Genomic DNA, 22518 nt, shown 5'->3' with positions numbered 1-22518 from the left:
AACACCCTGATCTAATGGCATTAACAGATGCTGTTGTTATATTAAGAAAGCATTAAAAGTTACTGAGTCACACATTTTTCTTACCTGCAAGATCTCTGAGAAGTACATGCGCCGCTCATCGTTAGCTTTGTGGTAAGCCTACAGCAAAAACGAGATATAGGCTATCATTAAGTACAAATTTTAAAAGCTGAATCATACCAAAGATCCAAATTTACAGTAGAGCCTTTCTCCAATGACACATTTTATGGAACTATTCTACTGAGTGTTCCACCCACATTGTCTGTTTATCACACAACATAATATCTTTTATTAGTTAGAAGGATAGAGTGATTACAAACCTTTGCTTCTTGTTCCAGTCTAAGTTCATAGTCCTTCAGCTGATTCTGGAGACTTCTCTTCTCTTCTTCTAGCTGTTTAAGAACCTCCTTTAAGGAACCCTGTGGTTATGGTAAATAAAACAATGTTTTACAACTATTTCCATTCTGTATAAAGATGTCATCGCCATAGTCCTTATAAGGATGTTTGTCATTCTCTTTGGCTCCTGTGCATTTTTTGTTTTCATGGCTCTGGCTGGCACACTGCAGAGAAGAAAGCAATGAACCATATGCTATAATTATCAGCTATGCATTACACATTTCCATTCTGTTAAAATGACGCAGGTACCATTTTCCACACTGCTGCTCCTTGGCAGATTAGCAAAGTCACCTTGTGGTGACCAGTCATAATTGCTCCATTGTTCTAAACAAAATTCCCTCTAATGGCTCCTTTTTAGTAGGAAGATTTCATATCTTACCAGCACATCCATTTTCAAACCACTTGCTGAGAGAGCTGTGGGTCTGGTTGAATAGGCACATGGGATGTCAAAGGTAACACATACCGACTTGGCTAGAAAGCAGTACTTTGTGGGGAAACTCTCTTAGGTGTGCAGACATCTGCCTTGTCTACAGCTGGAATGAGTAACAGCAGCAAAGTCCATTTCTGGTTACTGGCACTGGCCAAATCTTTGATTGCTGTGTAACGGAAGTAGAACACACACACCCAAGCAGGTCCACCTCTAACACAGGAAATTCCTTTTCATGATCCCATTCATTATTTGATCCATTCCATCCAGTAGAGACATTCTTATAGAAGACTCTAATGTAGGGTTTCCTCCTCCAAGCTCAGGAACAATACATTACAACAAAGAGGAATTTGGGCAAACATACCAGGAGACCTGTGTGGATGCACAAGGAGCTCCTGAACAAACTCATACACAGAAAGGAAGCCCAGAGAGGGTAGACTGGGAGGAATACAGGGATTGTTTGAACAGTCAGGGATCAGCTTAGGAAAGCTACAGCCCTGACAGAATTAAACCTGGCCAGGGATGTCAAGGGCAACAAGAAAAGCTTCTACAGGTATGTTGGTGATAATAGGAAGTCTAGGGAGAAGGTGTACCCTTTCCAGAGAATGGATTGAGAGCAGTCTTGAGAAGAAGGACTTGGGGTGCTGGTAGATGAAAACCTTGGCATGATCTGACAATACGGCTTGCAGTCCAGAAAGCAAACCGTGTCTTGAGCTGCATCAGAAGTGTGACCAACAGGTCAAGGGAGGTGATTGCCCACCTCTGCTCTGCTCTCTTGAGACCCCACTTGGAGTCCTGCATCTAACTCTGGGGCTCCCAAGATAAGGATGTGGACCTGTTGCAGCAGAGAAGGACCAGAGAAGGGCCACAAAAATCACAGGGCTGGACACCTCTCCTCTGAAGACAGGCTGAGACACTTGGGATTGTTCAGCCTGGACAAGAGAAGGCTCTGGGGAGACCTTATAGCACCTTCCAGTACCTGAAGGGGACCTATAAGAAAGCTGGAGAGGGACTTTTTACAAAGGTATGTAGTGACAGGACATTGCTTAAAACTGACAGAGGACAAGTTTAGATTAGACATTAGGAAGGAATTTTTTACTGTGAGGGTGACGAGGCACAGACACAGATTGCCCAAAGAAGTTGTGTATGTCCCATCCCTGGAAGTGTTCAAGGTGGGCTGGGACTCTGAGCAAACCAATCTAGTGTAAGGTGTCCCTGCCCACGGCAGGGGCTTGGAACTAAATGATCTTTAATGTCCCTTCCAACCAAAACCATTCTATGATTCTATGATTATTCAAGGTCAGTTTATACCTGTTTGTTTTTGTTCTTGTTCTTGTTCTTGTTTGTTCTTAAATGTATTTTAAGATAACTGTTCTTCTTCCTCCCTGGTGTTTGTCCCCAGGACGTATAGACTGAAGATGTGTGCATCTTTTTTTCCACATTCTTTTTCCTAGAATGATTAAGTTGAACTTGCAAAAATTATCTTTCACACAGCAGGCTGTCCTTTCATCTAATCATCCTAATAACCGCTTTGTACACCAGGCTGGAGCTCAGCCTTCTTTGGCCTGGAGAACAGAACCAGCCTACAGTGTGCAGTACTCCAAAAGTCATCTCACTGCTTTGAACAATATCAGTGATACTTATTTACCTGTATAAATTTTAGGATTGCACTTTTCTTTTGCACAGCTGCACAATGATGGCTCACAGTCAACAAGGCATCAGATCGAAGACCCAGATACTCCTCTGCAGTTGTATCCTCAATTCATAACATAATTTCTTTACTATTTTATAAATCCTTTGGTCTACACTATTAAATTTTACTCCCATTTTTAATAATCTACCTAGACTTCACTGTCTTTCTTTTTCTAAAGCACATCCAGATCCCAATTATATTATATAATTGGTTTCAGTAGAGAGATACCATAATCTAATTCTACTTTGTGTATCAAGGTCATACATTAAATATTAAGATTCATCCTAAACTTGGTCCTGGAAGACCTCTGCTTGTACTCTCCCAGCAGACTCCTTCACTAATCACCGCTATCATGTTCCATTTGCCAGCTCTTTATTCCTTTAACAAATCTACCCATTTTCATTTTCTCCAGCTAATCAGCCACCTCCCATGTGACATGATATCTTTATCAGAGGTCACAGTGAACGATATTACTATATTGTGACAACAGATCTATTGCTTTATCACAGAATGTCAACAAGTTTGCCCCCCATGAACCCCTTTTAATATATGCATATTTCAGTTTCATTTTGCAACCACTATTCCTCTCTTTATCCTAAAGCTAAAAAAAAAGAAGTGCTTTTCTCCAGTCCACACAATGTGTCCATGTTTATTAGAACCACTTGCTATCAGATCAGTGATGTGACAAGCCAGTTCTATCAGAATCCTAAGATATGGATTACCCATTTCCTGCATTTTAAACACATCCAGCTCTTTGAGTTTTTCTTGGGATTTGGTTACTGCCATTTGTTCTTCCAAGTATTTGCTGACATTAGCTTTTTCTTTCTTTGTCCAGCATTTTATTGTTTCTGCTGTTACTTAAAACTTGGGCAATATATACATGTTTAATTTAAAGTGAATCAGTTCATGATCACTTATCTGACAGGCTTTTTGACTGGCTTTCTGCAGTGTTCCTGTATATTTTAAATATCTAAAACATCATTATCCCCCTTTTATCTAGAATTTTCTCATAAAATGTGTTAATTACCCACTGAGTTTTGTGCTTCATCATTATTTATACTTGGTTTTTAGTCTTTACTCACAAGTATAACATATGATACAATTTCTGGCAGTAATCTAATAATATTACATCCATATTAATCCATCCAAATATTCTATTTTTATGTATATTTGACTGGATGGATGGAATTCAGTCTTAGGTGAGGGTATCTACATTTGAGTGTCCAAATCTGAACTGAACTCCTACTAAGAGTCACGGTGAAGACAATCAATGATGTGCAGTGATTCATTCAGCTGAGCAGCTAAAGAGCTCAACTCAGCTCCATCTGACATGTTCTAGAGAGCTCACGACATCCATGGGTGGCAGATGTGACACATGGGTTACACAAGACACACATCCTTCTGGAACAGTACTGGGCTACTGTGCACTGAAACATCAGCAAGACTCTTTGTTTACACAACCATTCCACTGAAGATGCCAATCTAGATAAATCTAGATACAAATCTCTGTACTCAGCTGAGTTATTAATACAACCGCATTAATAAGACCTGTAATTCCTACTGCCTGTAGGAATTAAAAGACCTAGTCAAGAGTCAGACATCTATATACAGAAAAGTAAATATTTGTGTCCTAATATTTAAGAGTCATATTGTTTCAATATTATTTCCCAGTGTTATTGTGACTAAACTTTGTTTTGCAATCCATCCTCAAGATTAATTAATCAAAAAAGCTGATGAAGAAAGAATCAACAACACTATTGTCAAAGTCTCTCACATCTGCTACATACCACATCTATCTCTGTTTTGTTCTTTCCTGGCAAGTGTGTACCTTTAATACTTGTTATCCCTTCATGTTTTTGCTATCAATGCTATTACATTCCTAGTTATTCAGGTTCTTCCATTTGTTTTCTGAGGTCCCCTGTGTAAAATAAATATCTGTTTCAGAATTTTTGTTTGTTTTTATTTCTAACACAAGCACCTCCTTAGTCAGAATAGATGAATCCTTTCCTTTCTATACTGATTACTTGTCCACTCCCTTAATAATCAGTTATGTCTTCTCATGACCTTAATGCTTTGCTAGGCCTTTGTTTACCAGATTTTCCTGGTGAACACTGAAAGGAAGATTATAATTGTCCAAATATTTTCCCCTTCTTTTTCCATGGGAATTTTAAGTTTTCTTCCTTATTTATCATGCTAATCACAGATCCAGAAGGCCAGTATCCATATATGGTTTATTTCTCAGAGAGTTCATGAATGCTTGTACTGGTAAAAAAATTACATCTGACTGAAGTCTCGTCTTCTCTCTTCTAGCATCTGCAGATCATTGAAACTTTTATTCTTTCACATAACACGTTAACTTATTTGACTCCACATTTTCTTTTTCATTTTAAAAGTTGTGGGTTCTATGAAAATTTCCCTAGTGATTCTTTCCGTTAAAATGAAGATTTTTGCAGGAGCATGGCAAAAGGCACAGTACTATTAAAACATGTAAAACATGTTGCGAAAGAGAATAACCTCTCCCAGTGTTTGAAAGAAAAAAAAAAAGAGATACAGAAGAGCTGTATCTTTGAAGAATATTTTGCACGTGACTGAACTGTTATTAACTTTAATCTGTTACAACTGGCATACTGGAGACATGAAAAGAATTGAGGGGTTGTTGCAGGGTTTTTTTCCTAATTAAAGCAGAAGTACCATGGATGCAGATGAAATCTTTGTCTAAATAGAGAAGGCCCCTACAGTCAACTCAGGCAATGTTGGCCAATTCAAGGAGAAAAAGTAAGCTGCAGATTAAAGAGAAGATTTGGCTTAATTCCACTAGGGTCATGTGCTATTTCATTTCAACATCAGTGTCTCTACAGAATTAAACAAGACAGATAGAGAACATCTCAGCACCGTTGAACTAGGAAACTAATTTTTTACTGCCTTCTTGACCTCACTGCACATTAAAGATTATAACCATGTGTCAGTATATTTTGTACAATGCATTTTGTACCACCTACTACATATTTTGTGTCACCACAGTAAGCTCAAATACAATAAATACAGAAGTTCACGCTGCTCTCCAGATTTGTTCTATGCAAATCCAGAGCACACTATTTATTTCCTTACTAGATTGTCCATCAGTGTTATGTAAGACAGCAAGAGTTGGTGTTGCAGCTGTTACTTACAACAGAGCAATTTGGTATCTCCTCAGTGATGGTACTCATCTAATTTCTTTGAGCTCTTTCACTTACAAAGTAAACTACTTTTAGATCTTTCTTTCATTAGTCCTTTCAGAAGCACTGTCTATTTTTTGCTGCCAGTGCAGCTGGTCCACTGCAGATGCCTGGGCATTCATTCAGCTCTGGAGCAAGGATGCTATCCAAATGCAAGCAAACAAACGGTGCACTACACTGCTTCTGATGAGCAAGCAAACGGAAATAGATTGATAATGCAACTAAAAGTATACAGTTATCATCCCAACCTTATAAATTGTAATAAACCCATGCTTAAAAATCTCTTGGGAAATAAGAAAGCCAGAAAATACTCCAAATTTACAGATCGGGAAATGAAGCCCAAAATCAAAGCAGGACTGGAGTTGAAATTGCACTTCAGGAAGAATTTAACATCCTAATGCTAATAAAGCTTTCTATGCAACGTCTTATATTCTGCACATCTGCTTTTGTAAAATAACAGGGAGGCAGCTGTTGCTGCTGTGGTTGCCCATAAGTACAAGCTGAATTGAGCTGCTTGGCTTGCTGCTGAAAGGTTTGCTGCCTTCATGGAGGCTCAAAGCAAAGCTTCCTGGTGGTCATCCCTCTAACAGGGCATACCCTGGCAAGGATGCTCTACACATATTACCTGAGGAAGAAAGCCTCTTCTATCTAAAAGCTCAAAATTTAACCCAGAAATAAACTAGTTGAGTTACATTTTAGTCCCCTGCTTCCCCAAGAGCTTGCATTCTCATATCTCATATCCTGACAATGCCTTTGTCACCATCATACTTAACTAGTGCTGAGATAATTTTTGAAGGCAGGCTGTCAGTGAGTCAGAAATGCAAATATTTGCATGGAGAGAGATGGAGAAAGTGAGACAGGCTGAAAGGTCATGTCTATTTCTGGAAAAGAGGCAGGATTTCAGGCACACTTCTAGAGGTGTTTTTACCAACTTCCTGTTGGTTTTCTATCTCTAATACACAACCTGTTGTGAATGCCAATCTAGCTGCCTTTCTCACAGCTAATACCTAGGAAACTCAGCTAACTCAGCCTGAGAACTTCTATTCCTGCATCCATGAACCTAATTGATAACACAGAGCTCAGTATGGCAGTACTGAAGTTCTTGCGGAAATCTTGGGACACAGATGTTCCTACTCAACTAAAAGACTTCTCCAAGTCACCACACACTACAGAATACAATTTCAAAACCAGACACTAAGAAATTTAAGAGGTCAAAACTTCAGAGAGATTCTAGAGGTCTACTTTAGCCAGGACTGGTTGTAAGTTATCTCCCACCCTTACTTTAAAGGCAGTAATTGGACAACTAGAAGAGTCTTTATATAGCTGAATCTTTCAGCTGCTGTACATCAATACAAATTAAGAAGTGAGAAACATCAGTGTATAAACTCAGCCAAATCATAAGAGCTAGATTTGCCTTTTCTGAATTCTGTGGGAAACGTGCAGAAAGAAACCTCACCAAAACAGATTCAATTCTCTATTATAATGGTTGTACCATCAGCTTAGTGCTTAATATTGTAAAACAACACAAAATTTCACAGAAAACAGAACTTAAAGCATACAGTAACACTGACTTGTAGCAGACTTCTGACATCACAAAAAAGCGTCAAAACAAAGCAAGGACCTGTGAGAGCTCAGGAGAACCAGAAGGAGCTTCCCAGCTATGTTGATTTCCCCCAGGATGAGAAATTCCCAACAAAACTCCAGGCTGACCCAGAATTAGAAGTTCTGGAAAAGCTTTTTAAATGTAGTTTAACTGAATACTGAATTATGTTTTTAAGATAGATTCATTACAGGTTCTTCTACTAAGCCTTGAATAGCTGGACATTGTATGCCTGAAAAGAAGACATAAGCTGACTAAGGCATTTAACCTGAATTTAAGATCCTTAGTTTTCAATACATCATCCATGTCAAACCGCTCTGAGCAAGCCAGTAAAAAGCTAAAAGACACGCTGAGATTTTAAATGAACACTTCCTTTATGGAACAGAATTTTGCAGTGCTTAGCATGATTCACTCTCAGAGCAAAGACACATTAATCTTGTGTCCAGCAGTGATGAAGCCAGGAGTTTCATGAAGAGAACACAAATTCTCCAGTTCTTTTTTTCACACCATTTCCTTTTCGCTCAACTGAAAAGTTACACATATGGCTTAACATTGCAAGAAAATGAAATTATATTGAAAGGTACTGGAACTGAATTTTAAGGCCACACACACAAATTGTTCTCATTCTGGATTTTTTCTTGCCCTGCTCTCAGTGGTGACAATTTCTAACAATCGTTTCACAACAGACAAGGTGACAAAACCATGACATCATCAAGCAGCTCAAACTTGTTTTCATCAGAGCCCTGCTCTTGCAGACTATTATGGCAATTTGCTTCCTCTTTAATTTTTCTCCGTGAGTTAGAACAGAAGCAATATATCTGTCAGTTGTGTTGGAAAAAAAAAATACAACATTCTACTTGAAATTTTTAATTAAATGAAGTTTTGTTTAGAAGCTCCCTTCCCTCCAATATGAGGAGTTGACATTCACCAGCTGATTTAACGGAATCCTTTAACATATAATTTTAAACTCATTAGGAGCAAAAACTAATAATACATCTTTAGTTTTACTGAAATGGAAATTGATTTTAGATTGGTATCAATAAATTCAAGAGGTATATATTACAGAAAAAGTTATACCTAAAAATTATTTAGCATGGAATATTTCTCCATGCAACCTGCACTCGAGATATACATATATCTACATATATATATATATATATATATATATATATATATATATATATACACACCAGATCCTGTAGAAGCATCAAGGCAGGCAAGGAAAGGCTCCCTGTCCTTGCCTAAATGCCAAGTGCCCCCTTGTGGTCGGCATCACCCTTAGATTCCAAACCAGACCCAGAGTGGAGCTGCTTCTGTGCTCTGTAAGGCACTAAAGGGGTGGGATGCTCACTCCCTAAATCCTTATTTCCGTGATCTCCTCACGTTGCTCACAGGGGTTACCTGCAGGGGAAGTTATAAGGGAGACTTCCAGCGCTGTGGTTCAGATTGACAGTACAAGGCGTCGCTGACTCTGAAATGTCTCACTTAGCATCTCTCCTGGCAGGCCTGAAAAAGGCTGGATATCACTTCCTTACACATTTTCTCTGGAAGATAACCCTGAATCCCCATCAATTCTTACAGAATGCTTTAGAGCAGACAGATAGGAATGTCACTTTACTCCAAGATTTTTCCTCTGATTGTTTTCTTTGAAACACAAAGTCTATTCTGCTTCGGGGAACACCACAGAGTGGAGTAAACAGTCTCCTGGTTTGTGCAAGGCCACCAGGAGGAACAATTATTGCCAACATGACAAGGAAAAGAAAAAATTCCAAATCAAAAAGGTCTCTTGGAGTCATTCAAAGTATTTATTTGAGGATAAATTAAAGGAGTAGGAAGGGGAAGTCTGTGAGGAGGCAGGATAACAGCTTAGGGCATTCAGACCAGAGACAGAACTTTCTCCAAAACACTTCCAAATTTCATTAGAAACTAGGATACACGATTTCTTCCTTCCATATAGCCACTGATGACTTAATCCAGGAAGAGCAACAAGATTCATTTAACAGTCACTTGCTAGGAGAAGTGTCAACATTTCCTATGCCATTATAAGTGCTGATGTTCCCTATAGGCAGTTATCAACACCTACTGAAATACAAAGTCTTCATTGCATCTTTTCACTAACCCAAGATTCCCTTCCTGTCATATTGCAATCACGTATATCTCCAGTGTGACACTGCCACTCATTCTGGTTATAGTTTAAAACTGACAGCAAAATGCCTGAGATGGTTGGTTGAGGCTATCAGTTCTGTGGTCATTGTACTTCCAGAAAGGAGGCTTTGGAAAGCAAGTATCTGGCTCTTGATGTCAGAATTTTCTCATCTATGGTGCTGGACATTATGAAAAAATGGTGATTTATCACAGAAGCTCTGGTTCTGGGGCTAATCTTAACTAGAGCGTTGCTAAGGCAATGCTATCAGGAGTGTGCTCTTCTGAACTGATTTTGCAGTATGCTTTTCAGTATTTGCATACTAAAGCTGCTATCTAGGGATTCGTTCTTGCAGAAATGGTGACAGAGAAAGGACCAGTTTTCTTTCTGCTTATATGGGAAATTATGCTTAGCAGAAAACATGTATTTTACCAAAACTCATTTTATGAAAAAATGCAAACAAATGAAAGCAGCATGTTTAAAAGAAGCAAGTAAAATTCACATCATGTTATACTTTAGAGAGAACACATTCCTTCTGTAATTATTTCTGAAGTACTGTATGGCATTTGTATTATTCACTGGGACATAAAGGAAATTACTGACTAAACAGTTTTCACTATTGGAACTCCCTTGTGCTTGGCTGATATTTTTAATCTGCCCTCAGTACACAACAATTATTTTCTTATCCATGGCAGCAAGAATTTCCGTGTTCAATGTATTGATTCTGGCTTTATTGCTATGTAACACCTACATGAGTTTTCTGAATTAAAAAAAAAAAGGTATTATATCAGTATAAGGGCTTAAGAATGAAAACTGTATTTTTAAATGGTGTAGGGGTGTTTTTAATAGCAAGAAATTATTCATCAGTACAATTCTAATTCTAAAGCAAAAATAGGGCAAGCCATCTGCAACAATTACTGCAATTTATCAACACAGAAAATCCTCTGTGCTTCCTTGTTCATCAGTCCAGAATTTGCATTTGTATTCTTCTCTTTCAGTCAGGTTTTTATAGTTTGCTGACTGCCAGGGTCCCTGATGAGTAATCTTATCTTTTTTCCTCGCAGTGCTTGATATCAAGAAAATATTTTATGCTACCTATGTCTAAATGGGTTGAATTACTCTACAGACATGTTTTTCTCCCTCTATTTACTATAGTAGGACTTTAAATTACTAGCTGAGTGAGCTAAATCTCTTCAGTATCTTTGAGAATACTCCTCTGTTAAATACCAATGAAATTGTTTAGCAAATTAAGAATTATTAGAGGTCCTTCTAATATCCCTAACTATAATCCTAAGTTTCTTGAGAACACGTTATAAATACTTGAAAATAATATTTAATTTTCTAAATATGTTGCTCAAAATCTACTGTCTATTGCTGCCATGTTCTTGAAACTGCAGAAAGAGCCACTTTTCAGTCTTTCCACAGAGCTTCACACAATCCCAGAATCAACCTTTTTGTGACCATCAAGTCCAACCATTAACCCAGCAGTGCCAAGTGCACCACTAATCCATGTCCAGAGGCGACACAATATGTGTCTTTGAAATACCTGCAGAGAGAGTGCCTCAACCACTTCCCTGGGCACCCTCTTCCAGCACTTGATAAGCCTTTCAGTGAAGAAATTTTTCCTATGCAATACTCATAGGAAGTATATTTTCATATAGGAATATATTTCCTATTCATATGCAACTGCAAGTTGAAAGCTGAATTTCATAGTGTACTTTTGATTTTACAGACATACACCCGATGCTTTTTATACCCGCTCTCATCATTTTTACTTTAAACAAATGTATATTGATGACTGGCTGAGAACTCTTTGTTCTTCTACCCACTCACATCTGCTCTTTATTCTCATCTGTGAAGAAGCTAAATATTCTCCCCTAATCCCCTGAACAACTCTCAAAAACCCCGAAAGAATTTTAACAAACCTAAATGCTTAAACACCACAAAATTATCTGTGTACTTTTATAAATGTTTTATCTTCTAAAATTATATCTATATAAAGAAAAGCAGCTCTGCATTTTGTAAGAGTATCTGTAAATAAACACTGAATTTTCTGATCGTTTCAGTTAAAAAAAAAAATTAAAAAACAACAAAAACCAGCAAAGCCCACAAAATACCTCTATATTCTTCCGCTCTTTCCATCTCCCAAAAATCAAAACAAGGAAAAAATTAAACATTTCACTAAATCCCTAAAGCACTTTCCTTTCTTTTCTGGCTAGCAAACAGGAGGATTTATTAACTCTAATGAATTGGAATGAAATGGAAGAATGGAGGAAGGATTTGAAACCGCATGGCACAGCACATGGGCTCCAGACTTTCCTAGGCTTCGCTAAGGGAGCCTAGGACTCTCCAAGCTGTCTTCCAGACTCCTTCTGGCAGTATGGATCTTTCAGTTGTGCTGGCATTCTTCCCTTTATGGGAACAGTAACCAAACCTCTCATTGGTGAGGAGACAATGCAGTACTTAGTAGGAATTAAAAATGTACTGGATTGGTGGGAAAGGAGATTATCTCACTGGTAATGTCTCCTGGAGTCCCTGGCAAGGTGTAATTGGATTGGTTAAGAGCACTAGCAGTTGGATGGAAATAAATACTTGTGATACTGTAAGCATGCACGCCAGTCTGTGCTTTACAGGCTGACAGGAATAACATTATCCAAAGCAGACTCTGCTGTACATTTTCTAGATCAGTGTTCTGTCTTCAAGACTTTTCTTTGAATGTAATCCCATTTGTATTTTCAGATTAACTCAGTGAAACAGGAAAGTGCGATGGGGAAGATTTCATTCTCTTCTTAATTGGTTGTTAAAGAAAAAATCTTGCCTACCTACAAAACATCATGGTCTCTAGGACAACACTAAAACTGGCAAAAATGCTGGCTGTCTGAAAGCCATGGATCAGATCAGAAAAAGCAGCTAATTATTCATACCTTGCTTACAGCAGATAATCATCCTTCCCACTAACAGACCATGCAGCCTCCTCTAGGGTCATTAAGCACCCATTAATCTTAAGAATCTGAAGCACATAAAAAGTCAGATGGTAACACTTCTGTAAGTATAAGCAACAGGAATAAAAATCATAACAGCCCTGCTTCATAATGTTCATTATCCCTGCTTATGTTACAAGGCATTATCACATCTTTATCTACCTTCCCTATTTCTAGAAGTGGGTAAGAAAAAGAAAAAATGTTTTAAGATTTCAGCAGATTACAGGCTATGGCAAAAGCAGTTCTGAATCTAAAATTATTTTTACTTCATTTACTGCCTTAGAAGACAAAATGGCCATAATATTTGCCGGGAGTTTTTCTTGCCATTTTCTCCTCAAGACTGCAGAAAAAATATTTTATGCTGTGTTGAAATACAGGACTTGAAGTACAAGTGCATTAAATAAAATTTAAAAAATGAAAACAGATACTTCCTCCAGTGATGCAAAAAAATTACTGTAAAATGAAGAGTCTTCCTGTGTCCGCATTATGCAAAATGTTACTGCAACTATTCATCTAGACTATCACAGTTGATAAAAAACTGGGAGTATTGACTGATACAACAGAGGATTGTGTTGCCATTCAGAGGAACCTCAAGAAGCAGCAGAAACAGGCAGAGAGGAATCACGTGGAGAGGAAGTGCAAAGTCCTGCCCCAGGGGACAAATAATCCTAGGCACCAGTATATGCTGGGGCTGACTGGCTGGGAAGCAGCCTAGGAGACAGTGACTTTGTGGTTCCCGTGAACAAGGAGACCACAACAAAGCAATGCACTCTTCCTGCAAGGGTGGCCAGAGGCTGCCTGGGCTGTGTTAGGAAGATGTTGCCAGCAGGTCAAGGGAGGTAATCCGACCCTTGTCCTTAGCACTTGTGAGGTGTATCTGAAGTGATGGGTCCAATTCTGGACTCTTCAGGGCAAGAATGATACAGAATTCCTGGAGCAAGTCCAATACAGACCTATGAAGATGATTAAGAGCATCTGATAGATGAGGAAAGGCTGAGCGATCTGTGACTGTTCAGCTTGGGGAGGAGTTAAGAACCCAAGGGCTCTTAAGAATGTGTACAAATATGTGATGGGAAGGAATGAAGAACAAGCAGCCAGGCTCTTCTCAGCAGGGCCCAGTGACAGAACAAGAGGAAGACTGTAACAGATGGAATTCCATTTGGTCACAACTGAGGACATTTTTTACTACAAGAGAGATCAAACACTAAATGATTCCATGAGGTTTAATGTTTTCCCATTTATTCATAGATCTAGTCCAGCTATGCCATCTCGCATGCATTACTGCAGATTCAATTATAAAACCTCCACTCAGTTAAAAATTTTACTACAGAATTCTTCCCAACATTCAGGTCTTATGTACTTCCTACATAAGGATTTTACTCTATATTTTATGATTTTATAAACAACTGCTTGTATGAAACAACAAAAACATAAGCAGGAGTGATTGTTTTGGCTTCTAGACCATGCTGCTGCTATTTTTTGTCATGAAAAAGCTAAGACTATACAAGTTTTCCAATTAGACTGTGATTTGTTGCTAAGCCAACTAAACACCACAGTACTTACCACAGGCATTTTATCAAAGGTGCGAACACCAGACAGTTTACCTACAAATAAGCAGAAAATGTGACCTGTTGATATAATTTCAACGTATAATCACTAATTCTATTGAAAAAGTTATGAATATCCCTTTCTACCTGCTGGATTTCCACGAATAAGCTCCACCTTATCTCGAAGAATATGAATTTGCCTCTCCAGCTGTTTGTTCAATTCTACTTGTGTCTCATATCTGGTTTTCCATTCATTATCTTAAAAAAAAAAATACAGAATTATTATATTTCCCAGATTAGTTCTTGTCATTTTAAGTAAAAGCATTTTTTAAAACTGTTCCTTTTAACTAACTGGAGACTGAGAAAGTCTGCACTTAGTAATCCTCATAATGAGAATCTTTGCATATAAAAGAGATTGAAAGTATAAATCAAGGAAAATTTTCACTAGGCTTACTGTGGTCAGAATATTAACCAACTCTGTGAATTCATATTATTCATAGTTTCATTAATAATTAACAAAAAACATCTAGCATGGCCACATGTAATATTCCTTAAATCTCATATGTGAAGCATCACAGCTATAATAGTCATGTTTGAAAAGTGAAGACTTAAATTTCTAAATAAAAATTTGAACCCCTGTAGGTCCTTTGCAAAAGAATTATTTTTCTGTGTTTCCTAAGCAATTAGGAAGGCTGTTGTAATTCACTTACCTTCATTTTCAACACTGTTAAGACTTTTTTCCAGTTCTGTTACGGTGTTTCCCAGTTCAAATATCGAGACTTCAAGCATCTGCCTGTGGTATAAAAGGAATTCAGTAAATATTGCAATAGTCAATAGCTGGCTCTTCTACTAGTCCTATTATTGAAATTAGAAAAAAAATAGATCAAATATATTTTCAGAAGAAGCATCTATTGGTCATTCCTATGTAGTTACATTATCTTGTCCATTTTTAAATGTATTTTTCTCTATGGATACCACAGTGCCTTTAAAACAATGAAGCATTTCTACTTTGCAAATAAAATTACTTCCATAAAAATACAAGATAGGCATTTCCCAAAATATAATAATTTTCTAGCAGATCATCAGAATTTAAAAAATGTAGAGAGGACATTGGCCCTAATTTTTAATCTGAAAGACGATGCCCAATGAGTATGTTTTTTTAAAACATTAATATGCCTGAGAAATGCGCCATTTGAAATTCTGAATTAATTCTTCATTTTGACTCACTGCTCTATGATTCATAGTCATTTTCCAAATTGCACCCATATCAAAACCAATCAAAACAAACTATGTTTTATGACTATCAGAATAGAAAGCGAGTAATTAAAGTAAGATGAGTGTTTAAAAAAATACAGGAACTGAAGCCACTATTTTTTCAGTACCTTAAACTTAATATTGCAGAAAAAAAATGTTTTTGCCCATTGATTACTCCTGTATACTGGTCAGACAGAAAGCTGAAAGGCACCATGAAAACCAGGCTCTTTCTGCTTTGGAAGATATGACCAGAAGCAGAAGGTAGCAGGGGACTTTGATGAGTGCACAACACACCTGCATGCATCAAACTATGTGCTGGGAGACTCTCATCCTTCAAAGCAGCGAGATGGTATTTCAGTGTGTTACAATGCATCCCATGATCCTGAGCTCATCAAGAGGAAATTACTGATAAGTCATTGACCATATTCATGCCAACAGCCTGGTTCTTTGGGGAGATGTCTGTGGAGAAATGCTCCTGCCTGTGAGATCCTGGGAAGTCAGACCACACCAGGATAGCTGTAAGCAAAACATAATGCACCAAAATGCAGAAGCAGTTTGTGGTTTTGTCCTTTAAAGTTAAGTTAGGAAGGCCAAAATTAAAAAAAAAAAATATCAGTCAATGATTTGTAGGTACTTCAATTTTTGAGTGCCCAAACTGAGATATTCCAAAAGAACTGAAAATGCAAACTCTGCAAATAAGGCCCTTTGGGAAATGCTTTACAATACCAGTATGAAGACTCGTGTCTTTGAAGCCTTAGCTTAATTCATAAAAATATGCAATACAGAAAATTATTAGGGTGTAATATTTTAGGGGGGTGTCGTTGGGGTATTTTGAAAGGAAGCTTCCATTGTCAACACAGATCTTCATTTTCTGAACATGTTCGGGAGAAATGCTCTTCAAGAAATAGTTATCCAGCCTATGTGAAATCAAAGCTCTGATGACAGAGACTGATTACTGAGAAACTGTGTCACCTCTTGCACTCCTTGTGCTCACATTCAGTTGGTGATGCTTCTTTTTCATAGCTTGAAACAGATTTCAACTGCAAGCTGCAGAAGCAAACCAGCTGCTCATAGGGAAATTAATAGGCAAGCTTGGAATAAGGAAGGCTGAAGAGCAGAAATAGCAAAGAAATATAAAGAAGAGTAATTTAAGGTAAGTCAAGTATGTTTTCAGTGAAAGAGACACACTGGAACAGTAGGACAGACATCTTGAATGGCAAGGGAGAGCTGAGTCTTCCAAGCCCTCCTTGCTCAATTGCTCTTTTTGTCCTTACCAACATTAAATTAGACAGGGGGCACATATGCAAAAAAAAAAAAAAATAATGACAGTACTGGTAACTGTACAGTACTGGTAAGCTGGAGACAAAAAGGATGAGGTGAAGCCCAGACAAAGATAGCCTTGAAACATGACTAAAAAAGCTTAGATGCAGGAAAACCAAAGGAAATCTGATTGCTGCTGCCTGTTTTCTCCCACTCCAAATAAAAGAGGCAGATGGCTAGGAAGAAGAAAGACAAAATCTCACTACATTGCTGCTATCATTTCAACACAAATAGATAAGGTTTCTGCAAAGCAGATTTCTGACAACTTCTCAGAGCTTGGAAAAAAAGGAAATTATGATGACAGTGAGTGCTAAAATGGGATTTTTGAAAGGAAATAACACTGAAAATTAGAACCAGTCAAAGCTGTAACCAGAGCTGAGCTGTATCAAAATGAAATTGTTTTCCTTTTCAAAGAAATCTTAACTAAGTATTCAGAGGCAGAGTGATAACACAGGAAGAATGAGATCTTTAAATCCAGGGTTTCCAGTTTTCAATTTCTGTTACCATTTAGAGACTTTATACAAAATGTCTTTCATTAGATTTTATTATTCTTTCTCCACCATTACCAAGACTGGAAGCCAAATTCCAATTAAATTTTGTTCTGATGAATATATGTACAGACATGGTAAATTGTCAAGTGTCACATGGTAATTGCTACACTGAAAGAAAGTCTTTTTTCCATGTGGCAACAGAAACCAGTTTTTTGAAAAATATATAATTGTTATTAAACATTTTATACTTCAGTAGCATCAAGAATGCATCCAGGGTGAAATCACCCTGTTTTAGTGTATATTCAGTAAAATGCAATCCCTGCCCTGAATACAAGGGATGTAGAAATAAATCACTTTGAGCAGCTTGGTAAATATTTCTGGGGTTTACTCTGTTGGAATATTTTGCATTTCTGGAGTTATTTATAATAGTGGTAGGAAGTGAAGGTCATGCCCTGTATATGTTAGTGTGAATTTAATGCAGCTATCTATAATTGCCTGCCTGTCCAGAGACTTGGTCCGTACTTCGAGGGACTGCACTGTGATTTTTACCTACAACCTCACATGGGTTAAACATAATAGACTATTCAAGGCTTATAAATCTTCTCCACGTCAATGGACAATTTACAGTCATCACAGAAGAAAGCCTGTAAATCCTGAAACCTCACACTTAAGTTATCATGAGAACCTAACTACATCCTTGCATACTAAGCATAACAGAAAAGCTCTTGTGAAGAAAAGGAGAAGAAAAATGTGCAGTTCAGATAAGAAGGCTCTGACTGAAACTACAAAAAAAAAAAAAATTCTAGATTTCTTTTTAAGGCTGTCTACAAGTGTTATTTTACTTGACAATGGCAGCCACTTAGGGTGAAAACAATTTTCCTGCATGTTTTTCTACCCAGATCTGGATATCTGGAACATCTATCAGGCAAAAGGGTGCCTGAAGCAATTTTCTATAGTGGAAAGAGAAATTCAGAAGACAATCTGGGAGAAGATCAGGGCAAGTAATCAGTTCTAGGGCTCTATAATATGGCAGAGCTTTACTGAGTCCTGTAGAAGACAAAATGCACAGATGCCTTCAGAATCTATGAACAAAGCAGAAACAATATTGCACAGTGCAGAGGCACCACATGGAAGAGCACACACAATATCGAAAGCTACAGACTCCTGACACTTGCAGTCAGCACTGTGCTGGGAAAATGCTGCAGCTTTCCTGGCAAGGAAAGCCACAGGAAATGAAATCTCACAAGCTGAATTAACATACAATTCCATGGACATTACTAAGGAGCTGACATGCATAAATATGTATCTTTAAGACCTCTTTGTCTAATAAGAAGTACCCTGCAGTATATATGCCTTCTCTCTCTCCCAGAAACATTTGCCATGACATTTCCCAATCAAAACGTGTACTGAATCTTGATCACAACAATTCAGAGTCAGATTCAAGCTGATTTCATTACAGTCAGAAAAAAATTGGAAAGCTTTCACAGCACTACATCCACAATCATTGAGAATCAGTAGGTACGTTAGGAACAGATCCCTTATGGACATGGATGATTCAATTTACTCCATGAAGTAAAAATCTCATCTTTATGACTGCTACATGAGAGTGGTAGGTGGGCTGTCAGCAAACTGCCTAAATGGCACAATAACCAGATATGCCAGTAAAAAGATGACAAGGGTGAGATGGCAGTGAAGGAATGCAGACATCTATCTGCAAGCCACTGATCCTCAGCTTGCTTTATACCCAAGGGAGAGAAACTGGCACCTCCTAGGGTGTGAGTCATCTCATGCTAGAGCAGCCAGGCAAAGTAGGTCAGATGAATCACACCTTCAAAAAGCCTTTCTGTATTCATTGACAGTATGTGCCACTGGTTTAGATGGAGATGTCTAACAAGCCTAGTCATTGACAATTAGGCTGAATAAATAACTCCTGGGAAATAGACAGTAATGTTATTCTCTATTTGCACACAAAGGAAATAGCTGTAGAACCCAACTGGAACCGAAACTCTTTTACTGTCATGCCATCACAATAAAAGTTTTTATTAAATAAGTATTTTGCTTTTATCAGTAAATAAATCACCACAACTTGTCCTCAACTTTGGGCACAGCCTTGCAGAAGATCCTCAGGGATATTAGCAAGAACTTAAGGTAAGTAAATAATCCAGATTTTCATTATTTTTTAAAAAAATTAAAATCTGAGAAGTGAAACAAAGCCTTTACAATTCAACTTTTTACCTGAACACCAATAATATCAGGACCATGTGTCAGGTAAAAGAACTGGTGCATGCAGAGGATAACAGATCTATTACCCTGACACACTCCTAAGTCAGGAGACTTATAAAAGAGTTATTTGCTTACACATTGGCACAAGTATGTCCAAGCTTTTTGTGCCATTTTGACTCTGTTATTGGGTTTTCCCTTTCCATTCATGAATAAACATTTTATAAAGCCCCCAAGTGCAGGACTAGATTGTAGAGGTCTGCACGTCAGACACGGAAAGAAAAATTGTTCAGGCAAAAAAAAGAGTTTGAATAGAATGTTTGAAAATGGCATGGAAATGTAAATATTAAGGGTGTGAATTAATGTAGCACAGGAGCTTCTGACATTTCCTATTTTCATTTATTAACACTCAAAATGCAATCATGTTGTTTAACACAGGGAAAAATGTGTAACTTCCTAAGCAATCTGTGGAAAAACCCAATCCACACCAGGGCTGTGATGATCAACAACCATCACAGCCCTGAAACAACTGCTAACAGGAACAAGTCCTCATTCCTGCAAACTGCACTGCAGAGATGCCATACCTTCCCTGGAGGTCTCAAGAGATATTTACTGACAGTAGGGCAGGGTGAAATCCAGCTTTCCAGTTACACTCAACATTGTGGAAAGAAGTGTGCATGAAGAGTGCCTCATTGTCCATTTTGTTAATCTTCCTGCAGCAAGGCATGAACCCATGTGAAGGTCTTCTCTGTTTTTCCTCCAATGTGGCTTTCCATCCCAGTGTACTGGGCTTGCTGTGGACACAGCAATGTAATTCTCTCCACAGTTGCTGGCATGGGACTATTTCTGGATTTGTGATGAAAACTGTGTTGTTAACATGGCCGTGTTTTGGTTATTGCTGAGCAGTGTTTACACTGTGTCAAGACCTTTCCTGCCTCTCACCCCACCCCGCCAGCCAGTGCCCTGGGGATGCACAAGGAGTTGGGAGGGACACAGCCGGGACAGCTGATCCCACTGCCCAAATGGGTATCCCATACCATGCAGTGCCATACTCAGAAATAAAAACTGGGGAGGTGGGCCTTGCTGGGGCTGCCTTGCCTCGGGAAAGGTATTGGTCCGCCGGTGGGGAGCACCTGGGGGGTTTGGCGGAATTTGCTTTTCTTAGGTTTCATTTTATTTTTTCCTTTTTACTTATTAAACTGGCTTTGTCTTAACCACGAATTTGGTCACTTTCACCCTTCCGCCCTTCCCTCCCCCATCCCACTGGGAGAGGAGGGACCGAGAGAGGAGCTGTGCAGTGTCGAGCTGCCTGCTGCGGCTAACCAGAGCAGCCAGCCCTGCCTTCCCTTTCGGCTGACATTATGTCTCCTCCTTCTTGGGGCTCCTCGCACCACTCCCATGCCTCGGGCCAGCCCTTCCTAGTGCCCAGCCGGGCCAGCCGCGCTGAGGGGCTCCGGGCAGCCCTGTGCCCAGCGCGCTCCCCCGCCCGCCGCAGCCGCCATCTTGCCGCAGGGCACGGGCGGTGCTGCGGGGCCGCTCCCGGAGCTGCTGCCGTGCCCGGCCGCGCCGCGTCCCCCGCCGCACTCACTGCTTCCGCCTCTCCCGCCCCAGCTCCAGCGCCAGGCGCTCGGGCTCCGCCGCCCGACGGCCGCCGCTTTCCCCCATTGCCGCCGGCGCCCGCCCCGCTCGCATCCCCCGCGTCGCCGGCGTTGCGCGGGGTGACGGCTGCGAGCGGCCGGCGGAGCTGACGGAGCGTGCTGGGGTCACCCCAGCCCTGGATCGGCCCCCTTCTCTCCGCAGCCCCCGCGGCTCTCCCGCTGCTTCGGAAAGCCGAGAGGGGACACGGGGCCGGGCGCCACCGGCAGCCGCTACCGCAGGTAGCGCTGGTACCTGCCCCCGCCCCGACGGCCCCCGCCCGTCCCGGCCCGTCCCGTCCCGGCCCGTCCCGTCCGCCCGCGTTCGACGGGGCCGCTCTGCCCTCTGCCCAGCGAAATGCACAGCGTGGGGCTCGGGCAGCAGCAGAAACGGATGGGAAAGCAGCATACAGCTTTGGCCCAGTTACAGTTTTGACCCTGTAGGTTGAACTGTGTGCTGAGCTTTTCATGACGTAGGGAAACACAAATGTGTGCAGATTTTTTTAAACATTTCTTGTGGATGGGAAGTAGCCCGGTTTTAAATAAACGTTGTGATCCACATGTGAAGGCAGGCACAGCGTGGTGGAGTCTAGCCTTACAGGGTGCCCAGCCTGCCTTTTAGCACCCTCGAAAATTGTGATCTGTGCTGTGCACAAATCATTGCATGAGACCCTAACTTGAGACAAAAGAGTTGAGAATAATCCACATTAATCACCATCACTGATGAAGTCAATGGTGTTAGTCAATATGTACTGGAAAATATTTTAATTATCTTACACTAGTCTGGATTCATGCCTAAAAATGTTTGATGTTGCATTTTTCAAACAATGACTTTCTGATCAGTTTATGGGTTTCTCAAGGTAAATCTTTATGGGGTAAATTAAGCAGATTAGTGCTGTAAGAGTGGCATCACCTCTGTCAGGTTCTCTCTGTCACCTTCTCTGGCTGCTTCAGTGCCAGCTCATGACATTTATGTGACTCTTCAATGAGCCAGTACAGCTCCTGAAACATGGAAAACTTGCACCAAAACTTCCTGAAACATGGAAAATATTTAATGTTTGCAGTTTCTGCTGGCTGGTGATCTGATGTGGCTCATCAGCTGCACAGAAAAGCACCAGTAATTAGCACGCTCTTAGATCATTTCACAGGACCTAATGCTCACTAGAGGAACTATCTGTTCACTTTCTCAGGAAAAGAAGTACACTTTCTCAGTGTACTTTTCCTTTACTGATATATTATGGAAAAGGGTACGGTTTTCTCAGTTCAAGTAATTCTGTTGCTTGAGTAGCAAGCCAAATGCCATAGCCCTACCGCTTGCTGGGTAACAGGAACTGCTTTAAAAGTTTAAAACATGGGTTATGTATTACCATTACTTTAACACAGAATAAATCAGTATTGTCATCCAAAAGTCAGTCCTGAAATGTTGTGAATTGCAATCCCAAAGTGGTAGTGTGTCACGTTGGAATTGCCCAATCTAACACCTCACTGATACTGCAACAGCAGGGCACTAATCCAGCAGGATCTAATGACTGGGAGTCATCAAGTGGGAAGCTTGATTCTAAGAAGTAAAAGCAATTTT

General features: G+C 39.6%; 1 protein-coding gene across 2 annotated transcripts in view; it reads right to left on the bottom strand.

The window, feature by feature from the left end:
• Positions 1-21307, bottom strand: part of CCDC169 (coiled-coil domain containing 169) — a 30867-nt gene extending 9560 nt beyond the window's left edge. The window contains exons 1-6 of one of the 2 annotated variants that reach the window (XM_085061481.1): positions 20894-21304; positions 14731-14813; positions 14168-14278; positions 14037-14077; positions 339-437; positions 85-138 (exon numbers count right to left, since the gene is read on the bottom strand). In XM_085061481.1, the coding sequence (XP_084917607.1) occupies positions 85-138; positions 339-437; positions 14037-14077; positions 14168-14278; positions 14731-14813; positions 20894-20997 (492 nt within the window). In that variant the 5' untranslated portion in view covers positions 20998-21304. Of the gene's footprint in view, positions 1-84; positions 139-338; positions 440-14036; positions 14078-14161; positions 14279-14730; positions 14814-20893 lie in introns of both variants that reach the window. The other variant, XM_085061486.1, reaches the window with a different exon arrangement.
• Between the last annotated feature and the right edge of the window lie 1211 nt (positions 21308-22518).

Source organism: Lichenostomus cassidix, chromosome 1 (assembly GCF_008360975.1).
Source record: "Lichenostomus cassidix isolate B80296 chromosome 1, HeHo_3.0, whole genome shotgun sequence".
NCBI classification, from domain to species: Eukaryota; Metazoa; Chordata; class Aves; order Passeriformes; family Meliphagidae; genus Lichenostomus; species Lichenostomus cassidix.
Note: the sequence above shows the minus strand (reverse complement) of the source record. Positions and strands in the feature narration are given on the sequence as shown.